The sequence below is a fragment of the Oryctolagus cuniculus genome, chromosome 9, assembly GCF_964237555.1.
Source record: "Oryctolagus cuniculus chromosome 9, mOryCun1.1, whole genome shotgun sequence".
Classification (NCBI taxonomy): domain Eukaryota; kingdom Metazoa; phylum Chordata; class Mammalia; order Lagomorpha; family Leporidae; genus Oryctolagus; species Oryctolagus cuniculus.
The window spans coordinates 108502114-108526195 of NC_091440.1; the positions used below are offsets into that span (position 1 = coordinate 108502114).

At 37.4% G+C, this 24082-nt stretch overlaps 2 protein-coding genes across 2 annotated transcripts; both read right to left on the reverse strand.

Annotated features, from left to right (window-relative positions):
* Nucleotides 1-6970: 6970 nt before the first annotated feature.
* LOC100349290 (taste receptor type 2 member 14-like) lies at nt 6971-7918 on the reverse strand. Its single transcript, XM_008249415.1, has one exon. It carries the CDS (start codon nt 7916-7918, stop codon nt 6971-6973), a length of 948 nt encoding a protein of 315 aa, XP_008247637.1.
* Nucleotides 7919-17760: 9842 nt separating this feature from the next.
* LOC100343687 (taste receptor type 2 member 14-like) lies at nt 17761-18690 on the reverse strand. Its single transcript, XM_017338099.3, has one exon. It carries the CDS (start codon nt 18688-18690, stop codon nt 17761-17763), a length of 930 nt encoding a protein of 309 aa, XP_017193588.1.
* Between the last annotated feature and the right edge of the window lie 5392 nt (nt 18691-24082).

The window sequence follows — 24082 nt, forward strand, 5'->3', positions numbered from 1 at the left end:
ACAAGAGCATGCAAGTTCACATTCCCTCTTCCCTCCCAACACTTGTCTATATTTATTTTCACCTAAACTCCTTTTCCTTTCAATGTTCTAACTAGAATTTTTTATGTTTTCAACATTTATTATGTGTCTAGCAGTGGATCTAGTGAAGTGCCAGTCACTAAGGCCTTGGTAAAAATGATTCTAAATTTACATTATCAAGTATTAAAGGTAAATATTTTCTAAATTTTGCAAATTGTTTCTCTGCACTTGGAAAGAGGTGGAAATATGTAGTCCCATAAAGTACTCATTGCATTTGATTTAATTCATCCACAACAAAAACTCTCCTAATTTTGTTCCTCTCTCATGTCCAATAGGACACATTCTTGCTGCAGCACCAAATACCTTCAGATTTTATCTATCTTCCTACACCTTCCACCCACAGCTGTTCCATGACCCTCACTACAAGCACCATTAGATAAGAGATGCTACACTCCCTGGGCAAAACAGAGCACCTTTTACTGACAGCTAAGAATGGAAACAATGCATGGAAGAAATAAATTCAACACCAGCAGCCAAAGAAAGCAGAAAATCATGTATCATAACTTTCAAAATGACAGAGAAACATAAGATTTGTGGGACTGGCAACACCTACCGGAATCTGAAGCAGTCCTCAGGTGAAACAATAGCGGCTGAAAATACTCATCAATACCTCATATTAGGGGGAAAGACATACTGAGAAGACCAATTCAACCAGCATGGGAAAACGTTAAAAACAAGAAAAAATTCCCAAGAACACAGGCACAAACATACCATCAGGAGAGCAGGAGAGGGAGGAAGGTCCTCCTAGCTCGGCTAATCCAGGTAACAAGCGTGAGCTCAGGAAAGAAAGCAAACGGACATGCAAATGACCAGGAGGAATATATGCAGTGCTGTTTCTACTGGAATCTCATGGGGCTTTAGAAAAGCTGCAGGACATAGGTCACTAGTGAGGGCTGTTCTCACCCTAGAAGAGCTCTTGCAGAGACCCTCACCACTGCACCTGTTTGCTTTGCATTGGAAGCCCCTTAGGTTGTCCTTAGACCTGCAGCTGTAAGGGAGAGAGGGACTTTTGCAGACAAGATAAGAATGTCATCAAAGGGAATTCCCACCATGCCATCCTGAAGTCGTCTTAAGAAGGGTCCTTATAGGGCCAGTGCTGTGGCTCACTTGGCTAATCCTCCGCCTGCGGTGCCAGAACCCCAGGTTCTAGTCCCAGTTGGGGCACCGGGTATTAATCCCGGTTGCTCCTCTTCCAGCTCTCTGCTGTGCCCTGGGAGGGCAGCAGAGGATGGCCCAAGTGCTTGGGTCCCTGCACCTGCACGGGAGACCAGGAGGAAGTAGCGGCCATTAGGGGAGTGAACCAACGGAAGGAAGACCTTTCTCTTTGTCTCTCTCTCACTGTCTATAACTCTCTCTCTCTGTCTCTCTCTCACTGCCTAACTCTGCCTAGCAACAACAAAAAAAAAAAAAAAAAAAAAAAAAAAAAAGGGAAAGGTCCTTATACATTCAGTGTCAATGTTTTATTTAGATGAATATAGCAATAGATGCATTTTAGCTTTTTTACTCAATAAGTGGTTTGTATACTGCCTGTACCAAATGTAAACAATAAAAAAGTTAATTGATCAAATCTTTCTCTATATATCTGCCTACTTAATTCACTACACCTCAACAGTACTCCCCTGCCTATTAATCTGTCAACATCCAAATTACTATTTATTAAAAGAAAGTAGATGCAGGGTAATAGCATCCTAAATTAAATTCTTGCTAGAGGTGCTCTGCTATCAAACTATGTGAGGAGAATGCTGAGAAAACCTGCTGATTGCTGGGTGCTGTGTCCCAGCATGCTCCTTGTGAGACTTACCCTGGAGACGGGCACACACTGTAGATTCAAGCATTAAAAAAAAATCTTAAATTTTTCTGATTTTTGTATTTTCTGGTGGAAAATTCTGCTTATAAATTTTTGTATTTTGTTTCTCTATATACTAGTGTAAATTCCAATATTAGTTACATTTGTTTTTTGTCTTTTAACTGCTTTTTAGAAAGAATTATTTGGTTTTATTCTCATTTACAGCTTATTTTAATCTCTTATGGCATAATTTCTTTGTTTATTATAACAGTGAGCTGCCTTAATTGTGGATTCCACATTCATGGTTCAGTCAAAGTTGGACTGAAAATTCACAAATAAAATACATCTGTACTACATATGTACAGATGTTTTTCTTACCATCATATTCTCCAAATAATGAGGTATAAGTGCTATTTACATAACATTTGCATGATATGCATTATGTGGAATAGTTTAAACATCATCTGAGGTGTAGGAAAGGGTATGTTACATGCACCAAATGTACTGTTAGTGTAGTTGCTTTCAGGATTAAACAAAACAGTTCATATGAAACACTGAGTATAGTTAAGTTGTCTGCATACAATAAAACCATGTAATGTTATTCTACTCCCTCATAATTTCCTTCTACAGCTTTTAAGTTTACTTTGTCACTCATTGCTTTCTTGTAGAGCCAAACAATGGACTCATTCCCTTTTTAAAATCTTTACAATAAGTGCCTGCTTAAATGTGAATTTTTCAGCTGTGTGAACACTCAAAATTTGTTTTCTGTAATATTTGCAGTATTCTTCTACTGTAAGGTCAGGATTGGCCGTAAAGTGTTTTCTTTTTTTTTTAATGTTACCTTTTATTAATAATTAATGCTTTAATTTCCATAACTACTTAGCATAGTTGCCATTGTAATTGCTCTTACTATATCAGTAAGATATTATTTAATTTTAGGGTTGGTAACATTTTATGCACTAGTCATTCTTGGCATACATTGAGAGTTTTTAATTTTAACAATATATGTTTGCACAACATAAATTTCTTTGAAATATTTAAGCTTCTCTGTTTATAAAAAATCTACAAATATTCCAGATTATCTTATTAATTATGTTATTTACATCCTCTGTTATTTCCTATTCTACTTGTTCTATCATAAAATACATTAAAATTTAATGTATATTGATTCAATGGTTTGTCCAATTTAAAAAATTTGAAACACTTATTGTGGTATGACATTTTTCAAAAAATGTATGGATCTAATGATTGCTCTTATTTCACTAGCTTAAATATTTTCATTTATGCATTGCTGCCTTTTGCCTTAATAAGTATTTAATTTGATATTAGCATTGCTCTACCAGCCGTCATTAATTTGACATAGTAGTTCAGAATTCAAGTTCAAATACAAAGTTAAACACATGTACATTTTTATTTCTTTTTTGTCTTCCACTCCTTTTATACCTTCTTTAGTTATTTGGGGAGGCTGCTCTTTCAATTTCTGATACTTATATATTCTTAGGAAACACAGTACCATATTTTAACACATATATTTTGTATAACTGATTTAAGCAAGAAAGTGGCATTCCTTATTCCTTTTCTTTCTGAGTTTATGGTGCCAACAAGTCTCTAACTCTTCTGTAGCAAGGAAAAGTATCATGACTAGAGGTTGGGGTGGGGTTATTGGGAAAATGTCCTAACGATATAAAATTTCACTTACACAGGACACATTTGTTCAGATCTGTCATACAACATGGTGATTACAGTGAATGGAGATTGTATTCCTTGCTAAGAGATGGCTGAGATTACTGTGGACACAGAAATGACAATAATGTAAGGAAATGCTTCTTAATCAGGTAGAATTAGTCATCTGTCACCTGGTATATTGCAAAAACCATGTTGCAAATTGGAAACTGTGCGGGCCAGCCGTACCAGTTGAATGGAACCTAAGAGACGGAGAGGGACTGAAAAGAGGGACAAGAGATCACAGAGAATGGAGCCAAGACAACAAGGCTGATCAAGGCTCGTTTATTCCAATGTCTCAGTGGTATTTATACATATCCAGCACAAAGAAGCACAAAAGATAACAACATACGTAAGCAACTTATTGGGGCCTCTGGTGGCACAGATAATTTTAACAGAGTGTTCTTGATTATCATCCTCCTTCAGGATAGGAGTATGTGACTTTCTTATCCCAAGAACTCCACAAGCCAAGACTGGCCTTGATTTGTCTAAAGGCTGCCTACAGGAAACATACTCAATTTTATTTGTCAATGTGAAAAATGATAAACCTGTAAAAATACATAGTCAAGAGCACACTGGGGAGCCAGTAACTCCATCATGATCTCCTACATGGAAGGCATTGTCAAAAAACTTGAGGCATCTTTCACTGCCTTTCTGGGCACATTAGCAGAAAGCCAGATCAGAAGCAGAACAGCCAGAACTTATATTGAAATTGATCTTTGTAAAAAAAAAAATAAGAATGGGAATAGGAAAGGGAGGAGGAAGAAAGGTGGGAGTGTGGGCAGTAGGGAGGATGGGGTAGAAAGTATCACTGTGTCCTTGAATCTGTATATATGAAGTACATGGAATTTGTATGCCTTAAATAAAATTGCAAAAAGAATCATTGTATAGATTTCACAGATAGCAATTTCATAGAAGTAGAGAGGTTTATTGTATTATGTACAACATATTCCATACTACGTTTGTTCTGATTGCCTCTAGAACATAAGATAGATTCAACCATTCTTAAATAGAAAAGGAATTCTAAGAATGGAAGAAGAAAATCAGTGACCAATCCAGAGACTCAGAGATACAAGAGAAAATTGATAGATATAGAATCAAAATTCAAATTAAAAAAGTTTCCTTAATTCAGTACCAATAAGTAATGACTTCCCTAAATGAATTTGGAAACCCACTATTGAATATAGTTCATGATCATGTTTCTTTCTTTTTTCATCCAATTATTGAAATGATTTTTTCTAAGCTTTCACCCACTCATATTAAATTTTATATACTTCAGCACTGATATGGCAGACACACAAAACTTACTCAAATATGTAGTCAGTCACTCTTGAATATTATTGGGTAATTGTTATTTGCTGTGTGCTAGCAATTATATCTAAAATAGTATAGATTTCTTATTAAAATGTCTCCAAGATCACATAGGAAAGATGTTCAACACAGATCTGTTCAATGGATAATGAATGGGTGGAAGACAATAAGAGAACCATAAAATCTGTTCCAAGCACCAAGCTGGACGTTGGTGTGGATTTCCTTGTTACAATAAGACGTAAATAAATTTGACTTTTCATTTTCTAGATTATCCGGAATTATGTCACACTAAAGTTTTAGCACATGGAATCAGGGGACATCACCACTATTCCATCACCTTTACTCTAATTTGTAAGTTCATTTTATTGAAAAGTTTTCACATATATTATTATTTTTAAGGATTTATTCATTTATTTGAAAGAAAGCATTGAGAGAGAGAGAGAGAGAGAGAGAGAGAGAGAGAGAGAGAGATCTTCCATTGATTCTTTGCTCAAAAGACCACAACAGCCAGGGATGGGTGGTCCAGGCTAAAGCCAGGAGTCAGGAATCCCATTTAGGTATCTCATGGGGGTTTCAGAGGTCTAAGCACTTGGACCATCATCTGATGTTGTCACAAGCCCACTTACAGGTAGCTAGACTGGGAGTGGAGCAGCCGGGACTCGAACTGTTGCTCCAATATGGGATGCTGGCACTTTGAGTGGAGCTTAACCTGCTGTACCACACAATGACCCCTCAAATATATTATTAAAAGAAGTTTCATTTCTACCACAAAACAAATACTAATGACACATACAGGAAACAGAAGGTCTTATGAATTTATATGTGATCACTCAGAAATCACTATAAATATCTGTCCCTATAACAATCTGATTGGTCTCTAATCAATTGGAGACATGACAAAATCAAAGGTACCAAGACTACGAGTCTCTCAGAGTGATGTACAATTCTTAAACTGACATCGATATTTACTAGCCTATCATATCTAAGTTGAAACTTTTTTTTAATACTTGGTGCAATTGAAGCTCCAAAGATGTGCTGTTATATCAATGAAAAGGTTTTTTTTTCTATAATAGCAATTCTAGTTTGAAAACAAAAGAAATAAAAACTAGATTGTTAAATAAATGTATTTTGAAGGTAAATTATATATTCCTAATAATGATGAATATTATGTAAGATTTCCTGATTGTGAAACAAATCTGTGCATATGCAAATTAGAATAAAGTAGCCTCATAATATTGAGGAATTTCCACACGTATTTATAAATGGTCTCTCATATTTAACACAACAGATTTAGTGTATGTGCTTTCTAACAGTCTGTATTTTATCTTACCTTTCTGCACTGAAATATTAGGCGTTTAGTCTATATTAAAATATATAGGGACTGGTGCTGTGGTGTAGTGGGTAGAGCTGCCGCCTGCAGTGTCAGCATCCCATGTGGGCACCAGGTAGAGTCCCAGCTGCTCCACTTCCTATCCAGCTCCCTTCTAATGGCCTGGGAAAACAGTGGAACATGGCCCAAGTCCTTGGCCCTGAACCCACGTGGGAGACCTGGAAGAAGCTCCTGGCTCCTGGCTTTGGATTGGTCCAGCTCCTCAACTGCAGCCACTTTAGGAGTGAACCAGTGGATGGAAGATGTCCATCTCTCTCTGTCTGTAACTCTGCCTCTCAAATAAATAAATCTTTTTTAACAAGAATATATATAATTATATATAATTATGAATTCTATTTTAGTCACTGTGTTTTACATGTATAAATATATATATTTCCTACCTTACAACCTCAAAAATGTAAATGAGTCACACACTATTCTTATTATTGGTTTTATAAAGGGTTTTTATATGTTATTTATCTGTATTCATATCCCGATGTATGTAACTACACTAATAAATACACTTATATATATATATGTATATATATATATCTTGCTAAGGAATAATATATTTTGTGATAGATTTTTCCAGTTATTGAAGTTAAAATTCATGTGTTTACACAGAATGGTGAAACAATGGAAAAGAGAACCTGTTGACTAAAAACAATTCTTCATGAACTGATCTTCCTCCAGAATATGATTCTCTAACTAGTAGAAGGAAATGAGGTTTCTGCACCTTTGAAGCTGCGCTTCAGACACCGTAATACAGACAGAGAGGCCTGCCTCAGCTTCTTGTTTTGCAGAATCAAGATGTATGTGTGGCCTGAAGGAAAAGCCAGTGTGAAAACATGGCAAAGCATAGTGATCACAACTTCCTGCTGCAACCAATAAAAAAAAAGTTGCATGACAAGAAACAGAAAGAAAACTGCATATAACAGCAGGAAGGCAACCACAGACTGCATGCCTCGCAAGTGGGCCTCGGTGCTGGCATCTCTGGACCCGATGGAACTGAACTGCATCTTCCGGCGATGTCTCCACAGGGAGAAGATAAGCAGGAGGAAAGCTGTCAGGGATATGATAAAAGGTATGGCTGTGATTATCGTGTAGCTGAGTAAAAAATGGTTGGGAGAGTATAAAGATTCATTTGAACTGGAATTGACAGTTGTGGTTCTTGTATATTCAACAATCGAGAAATCAGTATGTGTGTTTACGAGTTCAATACTTAAAAACAAAAGGACCAAAGACACCAGCAGTGTCCCTGAGATCACCTTTTCAACTCTCCACTTTAGGTAGTGAAAAGTAGAGTTAGAAAAATTGGCTATCTTCAGAAAATAAAAGATGCTGAGGTCTGTAGCAAGCCACATTTGAAAATGATTGCTTGCTATCCATATAATATTAGCCATTTTAATTATTTCTACAGACCAAAACACAGTTGGATAAAGCACAGAAAGCAACTTATTTAGGAATGTTACCCAGAGCAGGGCAATTCTGGAGACTGCCAAAGCAGTGAGGAGTTGATCAACTGAAGAAATCTTTGTTCTGTTGATCCAGTCAATGATGTTGACCAGTGCTATGAATCCATTGCCCAGATTTCCAATTACAAGCTCCACCCCAAGAATAATTGTAATTATGCTTAGTACAATACTACCCATCGCCTATAAGAGAATGCACCAAATTTGAATATTACAGGTAAAATACACTAATTCATCTAAAAGGCTATGTTTATCCAATTCTTGAAAATTCAGTAATACACTCCCAGTAATTTTGGCATAGAAAAGTCAGCAACCATGAAGATTTTCTAGTGGATTTTCATATCTGTCTTCATGAAAATCTTTGTGTTTTCCAGAAACTTCAAATGAGCCTCCTCCAGATCCTGTGAGCTTCATACACAGCAGAGAAAATCCTTGTACAGCTGATGTTGCAGGGAATGCTGAATTCTCATTTGCTGACATGCAAATAAAGGTATATTTAGTTAAATCATTTGAACTATTGGCAGGTGAACACATTTTTTTCTGACAACTTGAATTCTGTTATGAAACATTGTAATATTCTAACCAAGTAGCAGGCAATTAGAATCTCATTTGACAAATGGAAATTCCTAAGCACTGAGATTTTTGAGAAACTTTAAGTCAAACGTGTATAGTGGCCTTTACACACTTGCACCAACATTCTTCCTACAAAACCTCAGGGTTGTCCAATAATGTCCTGGAGGTGTGGAGGACTATTCCTAAAATATTTATTTTTCTCTCTAGTTTTCACATGGGAATACCCATACACACACACACACACACACACACACTAATATGCTTTTCCTTCCTATTCTGTTTCCGTTGTAAGAACTCAGATTTGTCATTTTTTCATATACAAGTCAGCATTTATATAACAATGTCATTTATTATACATCTAGCAATGTTCAGTACTGTGACATTTTCTAAGGAATTTGCAGAACCGCCATTTGATTATAGAGTGTTAAGTAGAAATACTGTGTACCCTCTTACAATTATTTCTCTGCTTTTGGGAAAAAAGTGGAGATCTATTATCACATGCAGCACACACTGAGCTTGAATGAATTTATCCACAAAGAAAAAAATCTTCTTCATTCTGGGCCTCTCCCTTGTGGAGAAGGGTACCTCCTGGATCAGCACCAAGTATCTTCAGACTGTATCCACATTCCTTTACTCTCCACCCACAGCTGTTCCATGACCTACATTGCAGGCACCACATTACACTCAGATAAGGGATCCTATATTGCCTGGTAAAAATAGGAGCATAAAACAGGTCTCCTTGGTAGTTATGAATGGCAACACTGCATCAGTCAAATAAATTCAGTGACAGTAGCCAAACAAGGCAGAACAAGTATGATAACCTTCAAACTGGCAGGCAAAGATAAGGTTTGCAGGGCTGACCCCACTTGCTGTGCCCTGGAGTAATCCCTGAGCAAAAGAGTGAAAGTAATCAACCTTGTAAATATCCCCACTTAAATTAGGTTCAGAGAAATGCAGGGAGAAGGCAAATCAACAGCATGGGCATAGTTAAGAGAAAAGAAAAAAATACTGAGATTACAAACATACCATTAGTGTAGAGACAGTGAGGTCCTCCTGGCTTGGCTAATCCAGGGAACAAAGATGAGCTCAGGAAAATAAGCAAAGAGAAATGCAAACGACTGAGGGGGTGGGGAGTGTGTGGAGTGGGTGCTGCTGCTGAAACCGCACAGGCCTTTAGAAAAGCCACAGCACATGGGTTCCTAGCGCATCCTACCGCCACCCCATAGGAGCTCCTGCAGAGAATCCCAGCGCCACACCTCCTCACTTTGCTTTGGTGATAGCTCAGGTTGTCATCTGATCAGTAGATGTCAGGGACAGAGTTTTTCAGACAAAGTGAGATTGTCAGGGAGGGTGATTCACTCCCATTCCATGTAGAAAACATGTTAATAAGTCACTGCCTGAGACAAGAGCTCTGTCATTCATCCATTTCAAAGTCAAAATCGTATTTGTGGGGTCACTTCTGTGGCGTCCACTGCCTGCAGTGCCAAGATTCCATATGGGTGCCAATTTGAGTCCTGGCTCTGGCTGCTCCACTTCTGATCCCATCTCTGCTATGGCCTGGGAAAGCAGTCGAAGATGGTCCAACTGCTTGTGCCCTGTGCCTGCATTGGAGATCCGGAAGAAGCTCCTGGCTCCTGGCTTTGGATCAGCCCAACTCCAGCCATTGCGGCCAACTGGGGAGTGAACCAGCAGATGGAAGACCTCTCTCTCTCTCTCTCTCTCTCTCTCTCTCTCTGCCTCTCCTTCTTTCTCTGTATAACTCTGACTTTCAAGTAAATATATAAATCTTGAAAAAAAAATTATGTATGTGAATGTAGAAGTGGATATATTTTATCTCTTTTTGCTCATTAAATGGTTTGTACCAGATGTTAAGTAATAAAAATTAATCAATCAGAAGTCTTTCTAAATATCTACCTACTTAAATCATTATCACTTAACGAATTAACGGTAAAACTACTACTCAAACAGTACTCTATACTTTGTGTGTCTGTGTGGGTGCAGTCTGTTGAAATCTTTACTTAATATATACTAAGTTGATATTCTGTATATAAAGATAATTGAAAATGTATCTTGATGAAGAATGGAATGGGAGAGGGAGTAGGAGATGGGATGGTTTTGGGTAGGAGGGAAGTTATGGGGGGAAGCCACTATAATTCAAAAGTCGTACTTTGGAAATTTATATTTATTAAATAAAGTTGAAAAAAAAGAGTAGTAATTGTAAACCTGTCATTTTATCAACATCTAAATTTCTATTAATTAAAACCAAAGTAGATACAGGGACAAAATCACTCCTAATTAAAATCTAGAAATTTACTACTTAAAATCGACTTCATGATTTTTGCTCTTAAAGGCAACTTTTACATTGAAGGGAGGAGAAACAGACTGCCTAATATGAAGCATTTGTATATTGATGTAAACAATTGAATAGATATAAATATAAAATATGAAAATAATCAGGAGCCAGCTCTGTGGTGTAACCAATAAAGCCACTGCCTGCAATGCCAGCATCCCGCATGCGTGCCAATTTGGTTCCCGGCTGCTCCAAATCTGATCAACCTCCCTGCTAATGGCCTGGGAAAGCAGCGGAAGACGGGCCAAGTGTTTGGGCCCTGGCACCCATGTACAAGACCCAGAAGAAGTTCCTAGCTCCTGGCTTCAGCTTGGGCCAGTCCTGGCTGTTGTGGTCATCTGGGAAGTGAACCTGCATTAGGATGATTTCTCTCTCTCTCTCTCTCTCTCTCTATCTATCTCTTCCTCTTTCTCCGTAACTTTTCTTTTTCTTGCCTGATGGCCCTGGCTAACACTTCTAGGACTATATTGAATAGCAATGGTGAGAGTGGGCATCCTTGTCTGGTGCCAGTTCTCAATGGAAATGCCTCCAACTTTTCCCCATTCAATATGATGCTGGCTATTGGTTTATCATAGACTGCCTTAATTGTGTTGAGGAATGTTCCTTCTAACCCCAATTTGCTTAGGGTTTTCATCATGACAGGGTGTTGTATTTTGTCAAATGCTTTCTTTGCATCTATTAAGATAATCATATGATTTTTGTTTCTCAATTTATTAATGTGATGTATTACATTGATTGACTTTTGAATATTGAACCATCCCTGCATACCAGGGATAAATCCCACTTGGTCTGGGTGAATGATCTTTCTGATGTGCAGTTGGATTCGGTTTGCCAGAATTTTGTTGAGTATTTTTGCATCTATGTTCATCAGGGAGATAGGTCTGTAGTTTTCTTTCTCTGTTGTGTCTTTTCCGGGCTTAGGAATTAAGGTGATATTGGCTTCGTAGAAAGAATTTGGGAGGATTCCCTCCCTTCCAATTGTTTTGAATAACTTGAGAAGAACGGGGGTTAGTTGTTCTCTAAATGTGTGGTAAAATTCGGCGGTGAAGCCACCCGGTGTTTCTTCCATGGTTATGGGTTTGTTTAGATTTTCTATATCTTCACGGCTCAGTTTAGGAAGGTTGTATGTGTCCAGGAATCTATCCATTTCTTCCAGGTTCCCCAATTTGTTAGCATACATCTCTTTGTAGTGGTTTCTGTTGATTCTTTTTATTTCTGTTGTGTCTGTTTTTACATTTCCATTACTATCTTTGATTTTACAGATTTGGGTCTTCTCTCTCCTTTTTTTGGTTAGTTGGGCCAATGGTGTGTCAATTTTGTTGATTTTTTCAAAGAACCAGCTCCTGGTTTTGTTGATCTTTTGTGTGTGTGTTTTTTTGTTTGTTTGTTTCAATTCTGTTTATTTCTTCTCTGATCTTTAGTATTTCTTTCCTCCTTCTGGATTTGGCCTTGATTTGCTGCTGTTTTTCTAAATCCTTGAGATGCATGGAGAGTTCATTTGTTTGGTTCCTTTCCAGCTTCTTGATGTAGGCACCAATTGCTATAAACTTTCTTCTTAGCACTGCTTTTGCTGTGTCCCACAGGTTTTGATAGGTTGTGTTATCATTTTCATTTGTTTCTAGAAATCTTTTGATTTCTCTTTTAATTTCTTCAGTGACCAACTGTTTGTTTAGGATCATGTTGTCCATTCTCCATATATTTGCATATGGTGTAGAGATTCTTGGGTTGTTGATTTCGAGTTTCACTGCGGTATGGTCTGAGAAGCTGCATGGTATAGTTTCAATTTTTTGAATTTATTGAGGCTCCCTTTATGGCCTAGCATATGGTCAATTCTAGAGAACGTTCCATGTACTGGGGAGAAATACGTGAACTCTTTGTCTGTGGGGTGGAAGGTTCCGAAGATATCTATTAGGTCTATTTGGTCTATAGCATCAATTAACTCTGTTGTTTCCTTGTTGAATTTCTGACTGGTTGATCTGTCCATTGGTGAGAGTGGGGTGTTGAAGTCCCCTGTTACTATTGTATTTGAATCTATATCTCCCTTTAAATCCTTTAGTAATTCTTTCAGGTAGCCAAGCGCCCTGTAATTAGGTGCATATACATTTATAATAGTAATGTCTTCCTGTTGGATAGATCCTTTAATCATTATATAGTGCCCTTCTCTGTCTCTTTTAATAGCTTTTATGTTAAAGTCTATTTTGTCTGATATCAGGATGGCCACACCAGCTCTTTTTTGATTTCTGTTAGCTTGGAGTATCTTTGCCATCCTTTCATTTTCAGTCTGCGTGCATCTTTGCTGATAAGGTGTGTCTCCTGAAGGCAACATATAGATGGATTCTCTTTCTTGATCCAATCAGCTAGTCTATGTCTTTTGGTAGTAGAATTAAGACCATTCACATTCAGTGTGATTACTGTTAAATACTGTCTTTTCCCCTTCATGTTTCCTAAACGAGCTGTTTATGTATTTTGAACTTTGTTTGTAGGTTACTCTACATTCGCTTTTTTTTTGTAGTGAAGTTCTTGTTTTTGTATTTCTGTGTGCAGCACGTCTTTGAGCCAGTGTTTTAGGGTTGGACGCATGGATACAAATTCTTTGTTTCTGTTTGTCGTGGAAGATCTTTATTTCCCCTTCATTCATAAATGATAGCTTTGCAGGGTATAGTATTCTAGGTTGGCATTGTTTGTCTTTAAAACTTGAAATATATCATGCCATTGTCTCCTTGCCTGTAGTGTTTGCAATGGAAAGTCTGGGGTGAGTCTGATTAACTTATCCCTGAATGTGATTTGTCGCTTTTCTCTGGCACATTTTAGGATTTGTTCTTTGTGTGTCACTGAGCTGAGTGTTGCCACAATGTGTCGCGGTGAATTTCTCTTCTGGTCTACTCTGTTCAGAGTCCTGGCTATCTGTTGAATTTGCCTGTTGCCTTTGTTTGAAGTTTTCTGATATTATTTCATTGAAAACACCTTCCAATCCATTCTCTCTTTCCACCCCCTCAGTGACTCCTATTATCCGAACTTTACACCATTTGATTGAATCTTGAAGGTCTCTGACCATATTTTTTAATTTCTTCTTCCTGCGTTTGAACTGACTGTATTATTTCTGGAAGTTTGTCTTCGAATTCTGATATTCAGTCTTCTATTTCATCTGTTCGATTTCCGAGGGATTCCACAGTGTTTTTCATATGGTCAATTGAGTTTTTCATTTCCAGTATTTCATTCTGGCTTCTGTTTAGGATCTCTAATCCTTGGGCTTGTTTTTCGTTCAGCTCTCGACATTGTTTCTCATTATTTCTAAGTATTCTGATTATTAATTTTCTGAATTCTTTTTCTGCCATAATTTCAAATTCTTCTTCTTCAGCCTCTGTTATGGTTGGTTTAGCCTGCTCCATTGGCGAGTTTATATGTTCTTCTATATTCTTATTGTGGGTTTTTTTTTTTTTTTTTTGGCATTCCATCTGGGTGGTTTTTCAGGTTGATTTCCCTCTGCTATGGGCTGCTGTGAGTCTGTACCAATATCCAGCATTAGCAGGCTGCTCTGCTTTCTAGAGTTTGTTTGTTTATTTTTTACTTATTTATTTATTTATTTATTTATTTTTTGTAACTTGAGTGGGCTGGTGTCAGGGCTTTGAGGTGCCAATCTCTGCCCCTTGGGGGGCCAGTTTCCTTGTTCCTATGTTCGCCCTTATGTGTCTGTGCCTGGGGTTCATTGGTCAGCCACTCTCTTTCACTGCACCTCCTGCGTGAGGAGTGTCAAGTAGCTCCAGACCACCTTTGGGCTCCGCCCCTGCTGCTTCCTCCTTCGGAGCAGAGGCCAGCCTCCTTTAAGCCTGAATGTAAACAAACAAGATGGCTGCACTCTGCCCGCTGCAACTTTGATTGTGGGTTGGGCGGTCTCTGTTCCGTTTTCTATTTCCTCCCCCACTCAGTTGTGCGTGTCTCAGTGTGTGTCCCAGGGTGGGTTGAGGGAGGGGCAGTGGCGGCCGCTACAGCGGTGCTGGGCGAGCACCCTGTCTCACCTCGGCTTCCAGCGCTGGTGCTTACACACTCCTGCTGGTGTCTACACACTCCTGCTGGTGTCCTGCTCCTCAGGCGTCCGTGTCCTCCTCGCAGGTCCACCCTGTCTCCCCCGTTTCGGAAGAGCTTCCCTTTCCCCAAAACTACAAATTCTCACCCCTCTTTGAACCTTCCCTTCCCGGACCATCAGTGTGCTCCCTCCCTATTCTGTCATCTTGGAACTCCCCTCTCAAAATAAGTAAATATTTAAAAAATAAAAAACATGGGGCATTATTATAGTTGGTCTAAGAAAAGGGAAATATATGAGCACTTATTAAATTTAACAAAACACATTCAACACTTTTTAACACAAAGTTTTATTAGAAGATATAAGAGATTTTCTCAAGTTTATTTTTCAAATATTTATCTCAAAAATACAATTATTGTTATATTTATTGTCAAATCCTAGCAAAGTCTTCACATACAAATATGTTAATTATCAGCACAGTCAATTAATGTATTGAATGTTGAGACAAATCACTAATGGACAAACAACAAAAATTAGTATTATAAGTTAATAATTGAAAGCATTAAAATAATTATTTTAAGTAATTCTATAAGGATGGCATAATTTTCTATCTACAAAGAAATAAATGAGTTTTAGTCACAAAGCACACATGTCAATTTATTAAGACAACTGCCTAACTCAGCAAACAAAACACAAATATTACACATGTGTATGTACACATACATCAAGATTTGAATATCATCTTAAAAATTAAAAATTATTCAGATGAGCATGAAAATCTTTTTATTTGAAAGGCAGAATTACATAGAGGCAGAGGCAGAGAGAAAAAAAGAGAGCGGTCTTTCATCCACTGGCTCACTCCCCAAGTGGCCATAATGGCTGGAGCTGAGCCTATTCGAAGCCAGGAGCCAGGAGCTTCCTCTGGGTCTCCTACGCAGGTGCAAGGGCCCATCTTCTACTGCTTTCCCAGGCCATCAGAGAGCTGGATTGGAAGTCGTGCAGCCAGGACTCGAATGGGCACCATTTTGGGATGCTGGCCACTGCAGGAGGCCACTATGGTACCTGCCAAGCCATAGCCCCAACCCCAAGCACCAAAATTTTATACTGTTTTGTGTTTTCCCTTTACCCACAGATTCCTTATGTGACTGTGAGCAGCCTATTCCTGTGGAGGAGTTTGCAGAGGCATTCGTTCTGCTGTGGTCATCACTGGAGCCCTGTGATTGCACCTGCTTGCACTACAGGACAAGACTTTAGACGTCTCAGAACATGAGTCTCCCCATAGGAGACTTGTTAGTGTTAAACAGTTACAAAATATGTGGATTCCCTTCTATAAAATATTACAGCATTCTGTTGTTAGCTACCTCTAGCATATGCCAATTTCTTACTTTACAGTATATGTTTCTTACTAAAATATCTCCAAAACCACTTAAAAATACATTCAACCTAGATTTGTTTAATGAATAATGAATGAATGGACTACAATAGAACTGGAAAATCTATTCCAACACTAAGTTTGCAGTTGGAAGGGGTTTCTGTCTGACAATACATGAATAAGAACTTTTCATTTCTGAAATTATGCAGAATTCTGTCTTGCTGTAGATTTAACATGACTATGACTTCATTACCTTTACTCCACATTGTGTAAATATATGTAAAAATAATGTAAATATGTAAAATAATTTAATATATTAAAATGTTCACTTATATTGTTATTTTTTAAAATTTATGAATTTGAAAGGCAATGTGACATACAAAGAGAAGAAGAGACAGAGATAGATAAATAGATCTTCCATCCAATTGTTCACTCCCCAAATAGCTGCAAAAATCAGGGGTGGGCCAGACCAAAGTCAGCAGCCAAGAACTTCATCAGGGTATCCTGTGTAGGTGGCAGAAGTCTAAGCATTTAGACTACCATCTGCTGCTTTCCTAGGTGTATTAGCAGGGAGCTGGATCAGAAGTGGAGCAACCGGAAATCAAATTTGTTCTCCAATAGGAGATGCTGGTGCTGCAGGTGGTGGCTTAACCTGTTGTGCCACATGTCGATCTCTCATATGTATTATCAAAATAACTTTCATTTCTTCCATAACACAAATATTAAGGATATATACAGGTAACTAAAGGTTTTAAGAATTATAGATGATCATTCACAGGTCACTTAAGTATCTTTTCTTATGACAACTTGATTGGTTTCTAACCAATAGTAAAATTGGACAACATAGCAATATACAACATAACAAGACTACAAATCTCTTAGAGTGATATTCAATTATAAATTTAACATCAGTTATGATTTAGTAGCCTATTATATTAAAATCAAAACATGTTTTAATAGTTGGTACCATACAAGCTCCAAAGATCTACCACATTATCAGTGACCTGGAATTTCTTATATCATTAGTTCCAGTTAAAACCCAACAGAAAAAGAAAACTATATTGTTAAATATACATGTATTTTTAATACATATTACATATTCCTATTAAAGATGAGTATGATCCAAAGTCTTGAATATGAAACTTATATACACATAAGAAAATGGAATAAGTTAGCCTCATGATATTGAGGAATTTCTACAAACATTTATAAATGGGATCTCTTATTTAACACAATGGACAGCTTATGTGCTTTCTAACAGTCTATATTTTATCCTTAATTCATTATCTTAAATATAAGGACTTTTTCTAGATTAAGAATACATATACAATTATGAAATTCTGTTTTAGTCACTATGTCTCATGTGTATACATGACTAGTATGCTATATTATGGTTTTCCATTTTAAAATCTCAAAAAGGTGACTCATTCATTCAGCATTGATATTATTCATTATAATAAAGGTCTTGTTTATTTAAGTGGCCTGTATCCACATCCTTCTTTGTATAAGTACCCTAACAAACATACTTACATGGATTCTGCTAAGGCATAGTATATGCTTATTTAGGGATTATTCCAAACATTGTTAAAATTCTTACATTTATACAAAATCGCAGAACAAGAGAAACTTTATGACATACAAGAATTCCTAACAAACCAATTTTCCCCTGGAATAATGAAGATAATTCCCTAGATGGTAGAAGGAAATTAGGATTCTGCATCTTTGAACCTGCACCTCAGCCACCACCCCAGAGACAGATAGGCCTGTCTCAACTTCTTGTTTCTCAGGATCAGGATGCACGAGTGGCTTGAAGGAAAAGTCATTGCAAAAACATGGCAAAGCATAATGATTGCATTTTTCCTCCATAACTCAGAAATCAAAACTTGCATGAAAAGAGACAGAAACAAAACAACATATAAGAGGAGGAAGGCAACCACTGTCTGTAAGCCTTGAAAATGGGCCTTAGTGCTGGCATCTCCGGAGCCTGTGGCACTCAGATGCATATTCCTGAGGTGTCTGTACAGAGAGAAGATGAGCAGGAGGAAAGTGATCAGGGACACAGTGAAGGGTATGATGGTGAATATCAAGTAGTTGAGTAAAAAATCCCTGGAAAAGTACAAAGAGTCTTTTGAGCTGGAACTGCAAGTCTTGTTTATTTTATATCCAGCAACCCAGACGTCAATCTCTTTGATTATAAGTGTGATATTTATAAATAAAATGACCACAGACACCAGCAGTGTCACTAAGACCACCTTTTCAGCTCTCCACTTTAGGTAGAGAAAAGTAGAGTTAGAAAAATTGGCTATCTTCAGAAAATAAAAAATGCTGAGGCATGTAGCAAGCCAAACGCTAAAGTGATTGATTGCAGTCCAGGTAACATTAATCATTTTTAATACTTCTTCAGTCCAAAATACAAATGGGCAAAGCACAGATATCAACTTACTTAGGAGTACTATCCAGAGCAGGCAGATTCTGGAGATGGCCAAAGCAGTGAGGAGTTGATCAACTGAAGAGACTTTTCTTCTCTTGACCCAGTCAATGAAGTTCACCATTATTATGAACCCATTACCTATATTTCCAATTATGAACTCAACACCTAGAATTACTGTAATTATGCTTAGTATAACAGTATTCATTGTCTAAAAATGAATGTATCAAATTTGAATTTTGCAGGTACAATATTTTAATGTGTTTGTCTAAAAGGTTACGATTTATCTGATTCTTAAAAATTTAGTAAAATTTCTCCCATTTAAAATTCTCATGTGCACAATATCAAGTCAGCAAACATCAAGATTTTCTAGTAGATTATTCACATCTCTCTTCCTAAAAATCTTTGTATTTTCCAGAAACTACAAATGAATTTCATGCAGATCCTGTGAACATAAACACAGTAGGGGAAATCCTTTTATACTTGATGATGAAGGAAATTCTGAATTCTCATTTGCTCACATGCAAAATAATGTATACTGATTTACATTGTTTGAGATATGTATACCTGAACACATTTTACTCTGACAGCTTGAATTTTGATTAACATTACAATATTGTAACACATACAGCAGACAATAAGAATCTAATTTGACAAATGGGACCTCCTGAGCACTGAGGTTTTTGAAACACTTTAAACTCTTGTGTGTATAGGGACCATTCCACTCTGCACCACAGTTCTTGTCATAAAACATCAGTTTTGTCTGACAAAGTCATGACATGATGGGGGGGGCACTATTCCTAAAGTATGTGGCAGGCATTAAAAAGAACATTTATTTATCTTTCTGATTTCCATAATGATATCTGCACACATACACATTTATATGCATCCCAGTCCTCTTCTATTTCTACATTTTTATCTATTTGCATGCATTTCATAAATACAATTTTAGGAACATGATGATTCTTCCCACCATACCCACCCTCCCACCCACACCCCTACCCCTCTTCTTCTCTCTCCTGTTCCCAGTCTTGTTTTTTACTAAGATCTATTTTCATTTAACTTTATAGACAGAAGATTAACTCTTTTCTGGGCAAAGTGTTCAGCACTTTGTATGAGGGAAAAAAAGAAAGAGGAAGAGAGAAAGAAAAATAAAGCAAACTAAAACTAAAACAAAACAAAACAAAACAAACAAACAAAAAAAACCAAGAACAAAGGTTGTTCCTCAACAGCCCAGACAAGAGCTGTTCAAAGTCATTGCATCGTGATGGTAATTTTGCCCTTTTTTTTTGGAGGGGAGGGCTTAATTACCTTTAAAGAAGAACCCCAAAATGATACATCTTTTGCGATCACTTAGACATAACCATAATTTGTGTGACATAAGAATATCCTCCACTTAGTACACTAAAATGAAGTAATTCGTTGAGAGCAAATTTTACTATTAGGTCTCATAATACAACTCTGAGGACAGAGGTCCTGCATGGGAAGTTAGCACACAGTGACTCCTGTTCTTTATTTAAAAATGCACACTTTTATGTGTGACATCAGTGATCACCCAAGATTCTTTTTTTTCAACTTTTATTTAATAAATATAAATTTCCATAGTGCAACTTCTGGATTATAGTGGCTTTTCCCCCCCATAACCTCCCTCCCACCTGCAATCATCCCATCTTCCACTCCCTCTCCCATCCCATTCTTCATCAAGATACATTTTCAATGATCTTTATATACAGAAGATCAACTTAGTGTATACTAAGTAAGGATTTCAACAGACTGCACTCACACAGACACACAAAGTATAGAGTACTGTTTGAGTAGTAGTTTGACCATTAATTTGCATAGTACAACACATTAAGGACAGAGGTCCTACATGGGAAGCAGGTGCACAGTGACTCCTGTTGTTGATTTAACAATTGACACTCTTATTTATGACGTCAGTAATCACTTGAGGCTCTTGCCATGAGCTGCCAAGGCTATGGAAGCTTCTTGAGTTCACCAACTCCGATCTTATTTAGACAAGGCCATATTCAAAGTGGAAGTTCTGTCCTCCCTTCAGAGAAAGGTACCCTCTTCTTTGATGCCCCGTTTTTTCCACTGGGATCTCTCTCACAGAGATCTTTCATTTAGGTCACTTTTTTGGCACAGTGTCTTGGCTTTCCATGCCTGCAAAACTCCCATGTCACCCAAGATTCTTGACATGAGCTGCCAAGGCTATGGAAGCCTTTTGGATTCACAAACTCCTTCAGCATTTTGACTAGGCCATAGACAAAGTGGAAGCTCCCTCCTCCCTTCAGAGGAAAGTACATCCTTCTTTGGTGGCCGTTTCTTTCCACTGGGGTCTTGTCCACAGAGGTCCTTCATGTAGGACATTTTTGCCACAGTGTCTTGGCTTTCCATGCCTGAAATGCTTCCCTGCCTTAAGGGTTGATTCCAAGATCAGAGAACTACTTAAGGTGATTGTCACTCCATGAGTCTGCTGTATGGACTATTTCCCATGTTGGAACATTCGCTTCTCTTTGATTCTATCTATTATTATTATCAAACTCTTAGTCCTATCAATATGATCACTTTAACACTTAATCCTAGTCATATGATCTCTATAACACTTAGAATGCTATTTTTACCAGCCAGCTTAAGGGAATCTGGGGTCCCATGGCAAGTTTTTAAGCTGTACCCTTAGAAGTAAGTCTGTAGGAATCTATGCAGAACTATACTGCTTTACTGTTACCTGATTTTCACAGTTTTAATCATGAGTGGATATTGTATGTCTTCAAATGCTTTCTCTGTATCTGTAGATATTATTAGATGATTTTTATCCTTCATTCATTGTTATTATATATCAATATATGATTCTGAATTGTATGTTCTCACCATCCCAATATTGAATGTTCAAACAATGAGATATAAGCACTGTAGTACATATGTGTAGTTCAAATTAAGCATAGAATAGCAACAATTTCCTGAGATAAGCTGAAAGTCCTAAACAATACATAAGAATGTATACATCATAAATTCTTCATTTGGAAGATAATATAGAATAGATATGTGAAACAAATGGCTCCAACTTTCTGAAAAATCTTTTGCTATACTTTGTATAATTGAGTTGGTTGCATAAAAATTAAGGTGTATTATTGTCAATCTTTTTATATTTTCATATACACATACTTTATATACATTTACATAATAACTGATAATGTACTTTTTAAACATTTATTTATTTTGAAAGAATTAAGAGATAGGAGAGATCTTCCATCTGCTGATTCACTCCTCAGATGGCCATAACAGCCATGACTGGACCAGGCTGAAGTTAGGAACCAGGAGTTTCATCCAGGTCTCCAAGGGTGGCAGAGGCCCAAACAGTTGAGCTACTATATTTCCCAGGCCATTAACAGATAGCTGGATCAGAAGTGGAACAGCTGGGACACAAATTTGCACCCAAAAGGGATATCGAGTTGCAGGCAGCAGCTTTACCCACTACGCTACAACACCAGCCCCAGGATGATTGTGGTTTATTAAAAGATTTATTTTATTTATTTGAAAGGGAGAGTGACAGAAAGAGATGCAGATTCCGAGAGAAATGGCAGGTGGAAGCCAGCAGCCAGGAGCTCTATTCTGGCCTCTAACATGTGTAGCAGGGGCCCAAGTACCAGCTCTTTCCCAGGTGCATTGGCAAGGAGCTGGAGCAGATGTGGCACAGCAATGACTTGAGCTGGTTCTCCGTTATGGGAAGGTGGTGTTGGAAGCAGAGGCATAATCCACTGTGTCACAATGCCAGCTCCAATAAATGACTTTTCTAGGTATGCATTTAGAATAACAGAAATATATGTAATGTGGAAAAAAAAGTCCAAATTATAAACCAGTGCCGAACTTCCAGGTTTGTTTTCTGCTAAAAGACACAGGTGTCCCTGTTACTCATCTATAGAGTTGAAAGATTTCATTTGTTTTTTCTAGCCAGCACTCCACCTGCCACAAATCAACAAAATAATTGCTTCAGCTTCCTATTACTCAAAATGAGGAATAATGAATGGATTGTGTAATAGAGGTTCTTTGGCATACGATGAGAGATTTTAGGCTCTCACATTCTATAATTGCGATAGGTAAATTTTCTTTGAAAAGAAAAATATCTGCATTTATATTCCAGATTAAACTTTTTATTTGTATTATTCACATCCTCTATATTTACTAACTCTATTGCTCTATTGTCTTTTGAAACACTTAAAAATGTTTTACTGTATATTGATTCAATGTTTTGTCCTACTAAAAAGAACTTGGGTAATTTATTATGGTACCACATTTTTCAAAGTACTCACTGCCTTCATGATTATTATTTCATGTAGAATTTTCTGTCTTCCACTTTAGTAAGTATTTTATTTGATAGTAGCATTACTCTACTCTGTCTAGTTTGGTTGTCATGTTAGTTCAAAATTCAGCTTCACATACAAATCTAAGCAGATGAGTGATTTTTTTAAAGATTTTATTTATTTATTTGAGAGGTAGAGTTACAGACAGTGAGAGGGAGAGACAGAGAGAAAGGTCTTCCTTCCGTTGCTTCACTCCCCAGATGGCCGCAATGGCCAGAGCTGTACCAATTTGAAGCCAGGATCCAGGAACTTCTTCTGGGTCTCCCACGTGGGTGTAGGGGCCCAAGCCCTTGGCCATCCTCTACTGCTTTCCCAGGCCATAGCAGAGAGCTGGATTGGAAGAGGGGTAGCCAGGACTAGAACCGGTGCCCATATGGGATGCCGGAGCCGCAGGTGGAGGATTAACCTACTGTGCCACTGCACCGGCCACACAGATGAGTAATTGCGTGTGTTAATTTTCTCCATCTCCATTTTCTTTTTGTGTTCCACCACTTTTCTGTCTTCTCTAGTTTTTCTGAAGTGCTTTTTTCAATTTTTTCTTAACTTTTAATATTTATATATTTTTACAAAATATAGCACAATAATTCAACATATATACATATATATACACACACACACACACAGAGTATGAGTTAATCAAAGCATTCCTATTTCTTTTCTTTGTGCTTGGGGCCTGCCAGGATCTCTTCTCCAATTATTCTGTTGCCAGGATGCTTAGCAGGACTAGAGGTTTGATCTGGGATTGTTTTGAAAATGTTGGTCCAAGGACAAATATTTTCAGTTACACAGGACTAACAAACTCAGTGGATCTTGGTGAAACATGGTGAATGTCAGAAGGTATTCCATGCTGATATACGGCTGAGATTATTCTCACCAGAAAAATGATGATTGTGTGAGGAAATGCATTTTATTTAGCTAGATTTAATCATTCTGCAACCTGAGTATATCGTAAAGCATCATGTTGTACATAGTAAACAGATTCAAGTTTATGTTACCTTCTTAATAAATAACACAAAATTGTCACTTTCCAACACAAGTTTCCCCAGAAAATGTAAAAGGATATAAAATATCTCTGAAGAGTATGTTTAAACATTTTTCTAAAAACTAAAGTCAATGTTATGCTTATTGGTGAAATCATAGAAAATTGTATATTCAAAATTATGTCAGTTGTTACCACAATCACTTAAAATTTTGAATATTTGAGTTATGTTATTTATAAGTCAGCACAAAAATATAAAT

Bases quoted from the DNA above. Each gene is read 5' to 3' on its own strand.
- LOC100349290 (XM_008249415.1), bottom strand. From the start codon at position 7,918: ATGGGTAGTATTGTACTAAGCATAATTACAATTATTCTTGGGGTGGAG.
- LOC100343687 (XM_017338099.3), bottom strand. From the start codon at position 18,690: ATGAATACTGTTATACTAAGCATAATTACAGTAATTCTAGGTGTTGAG.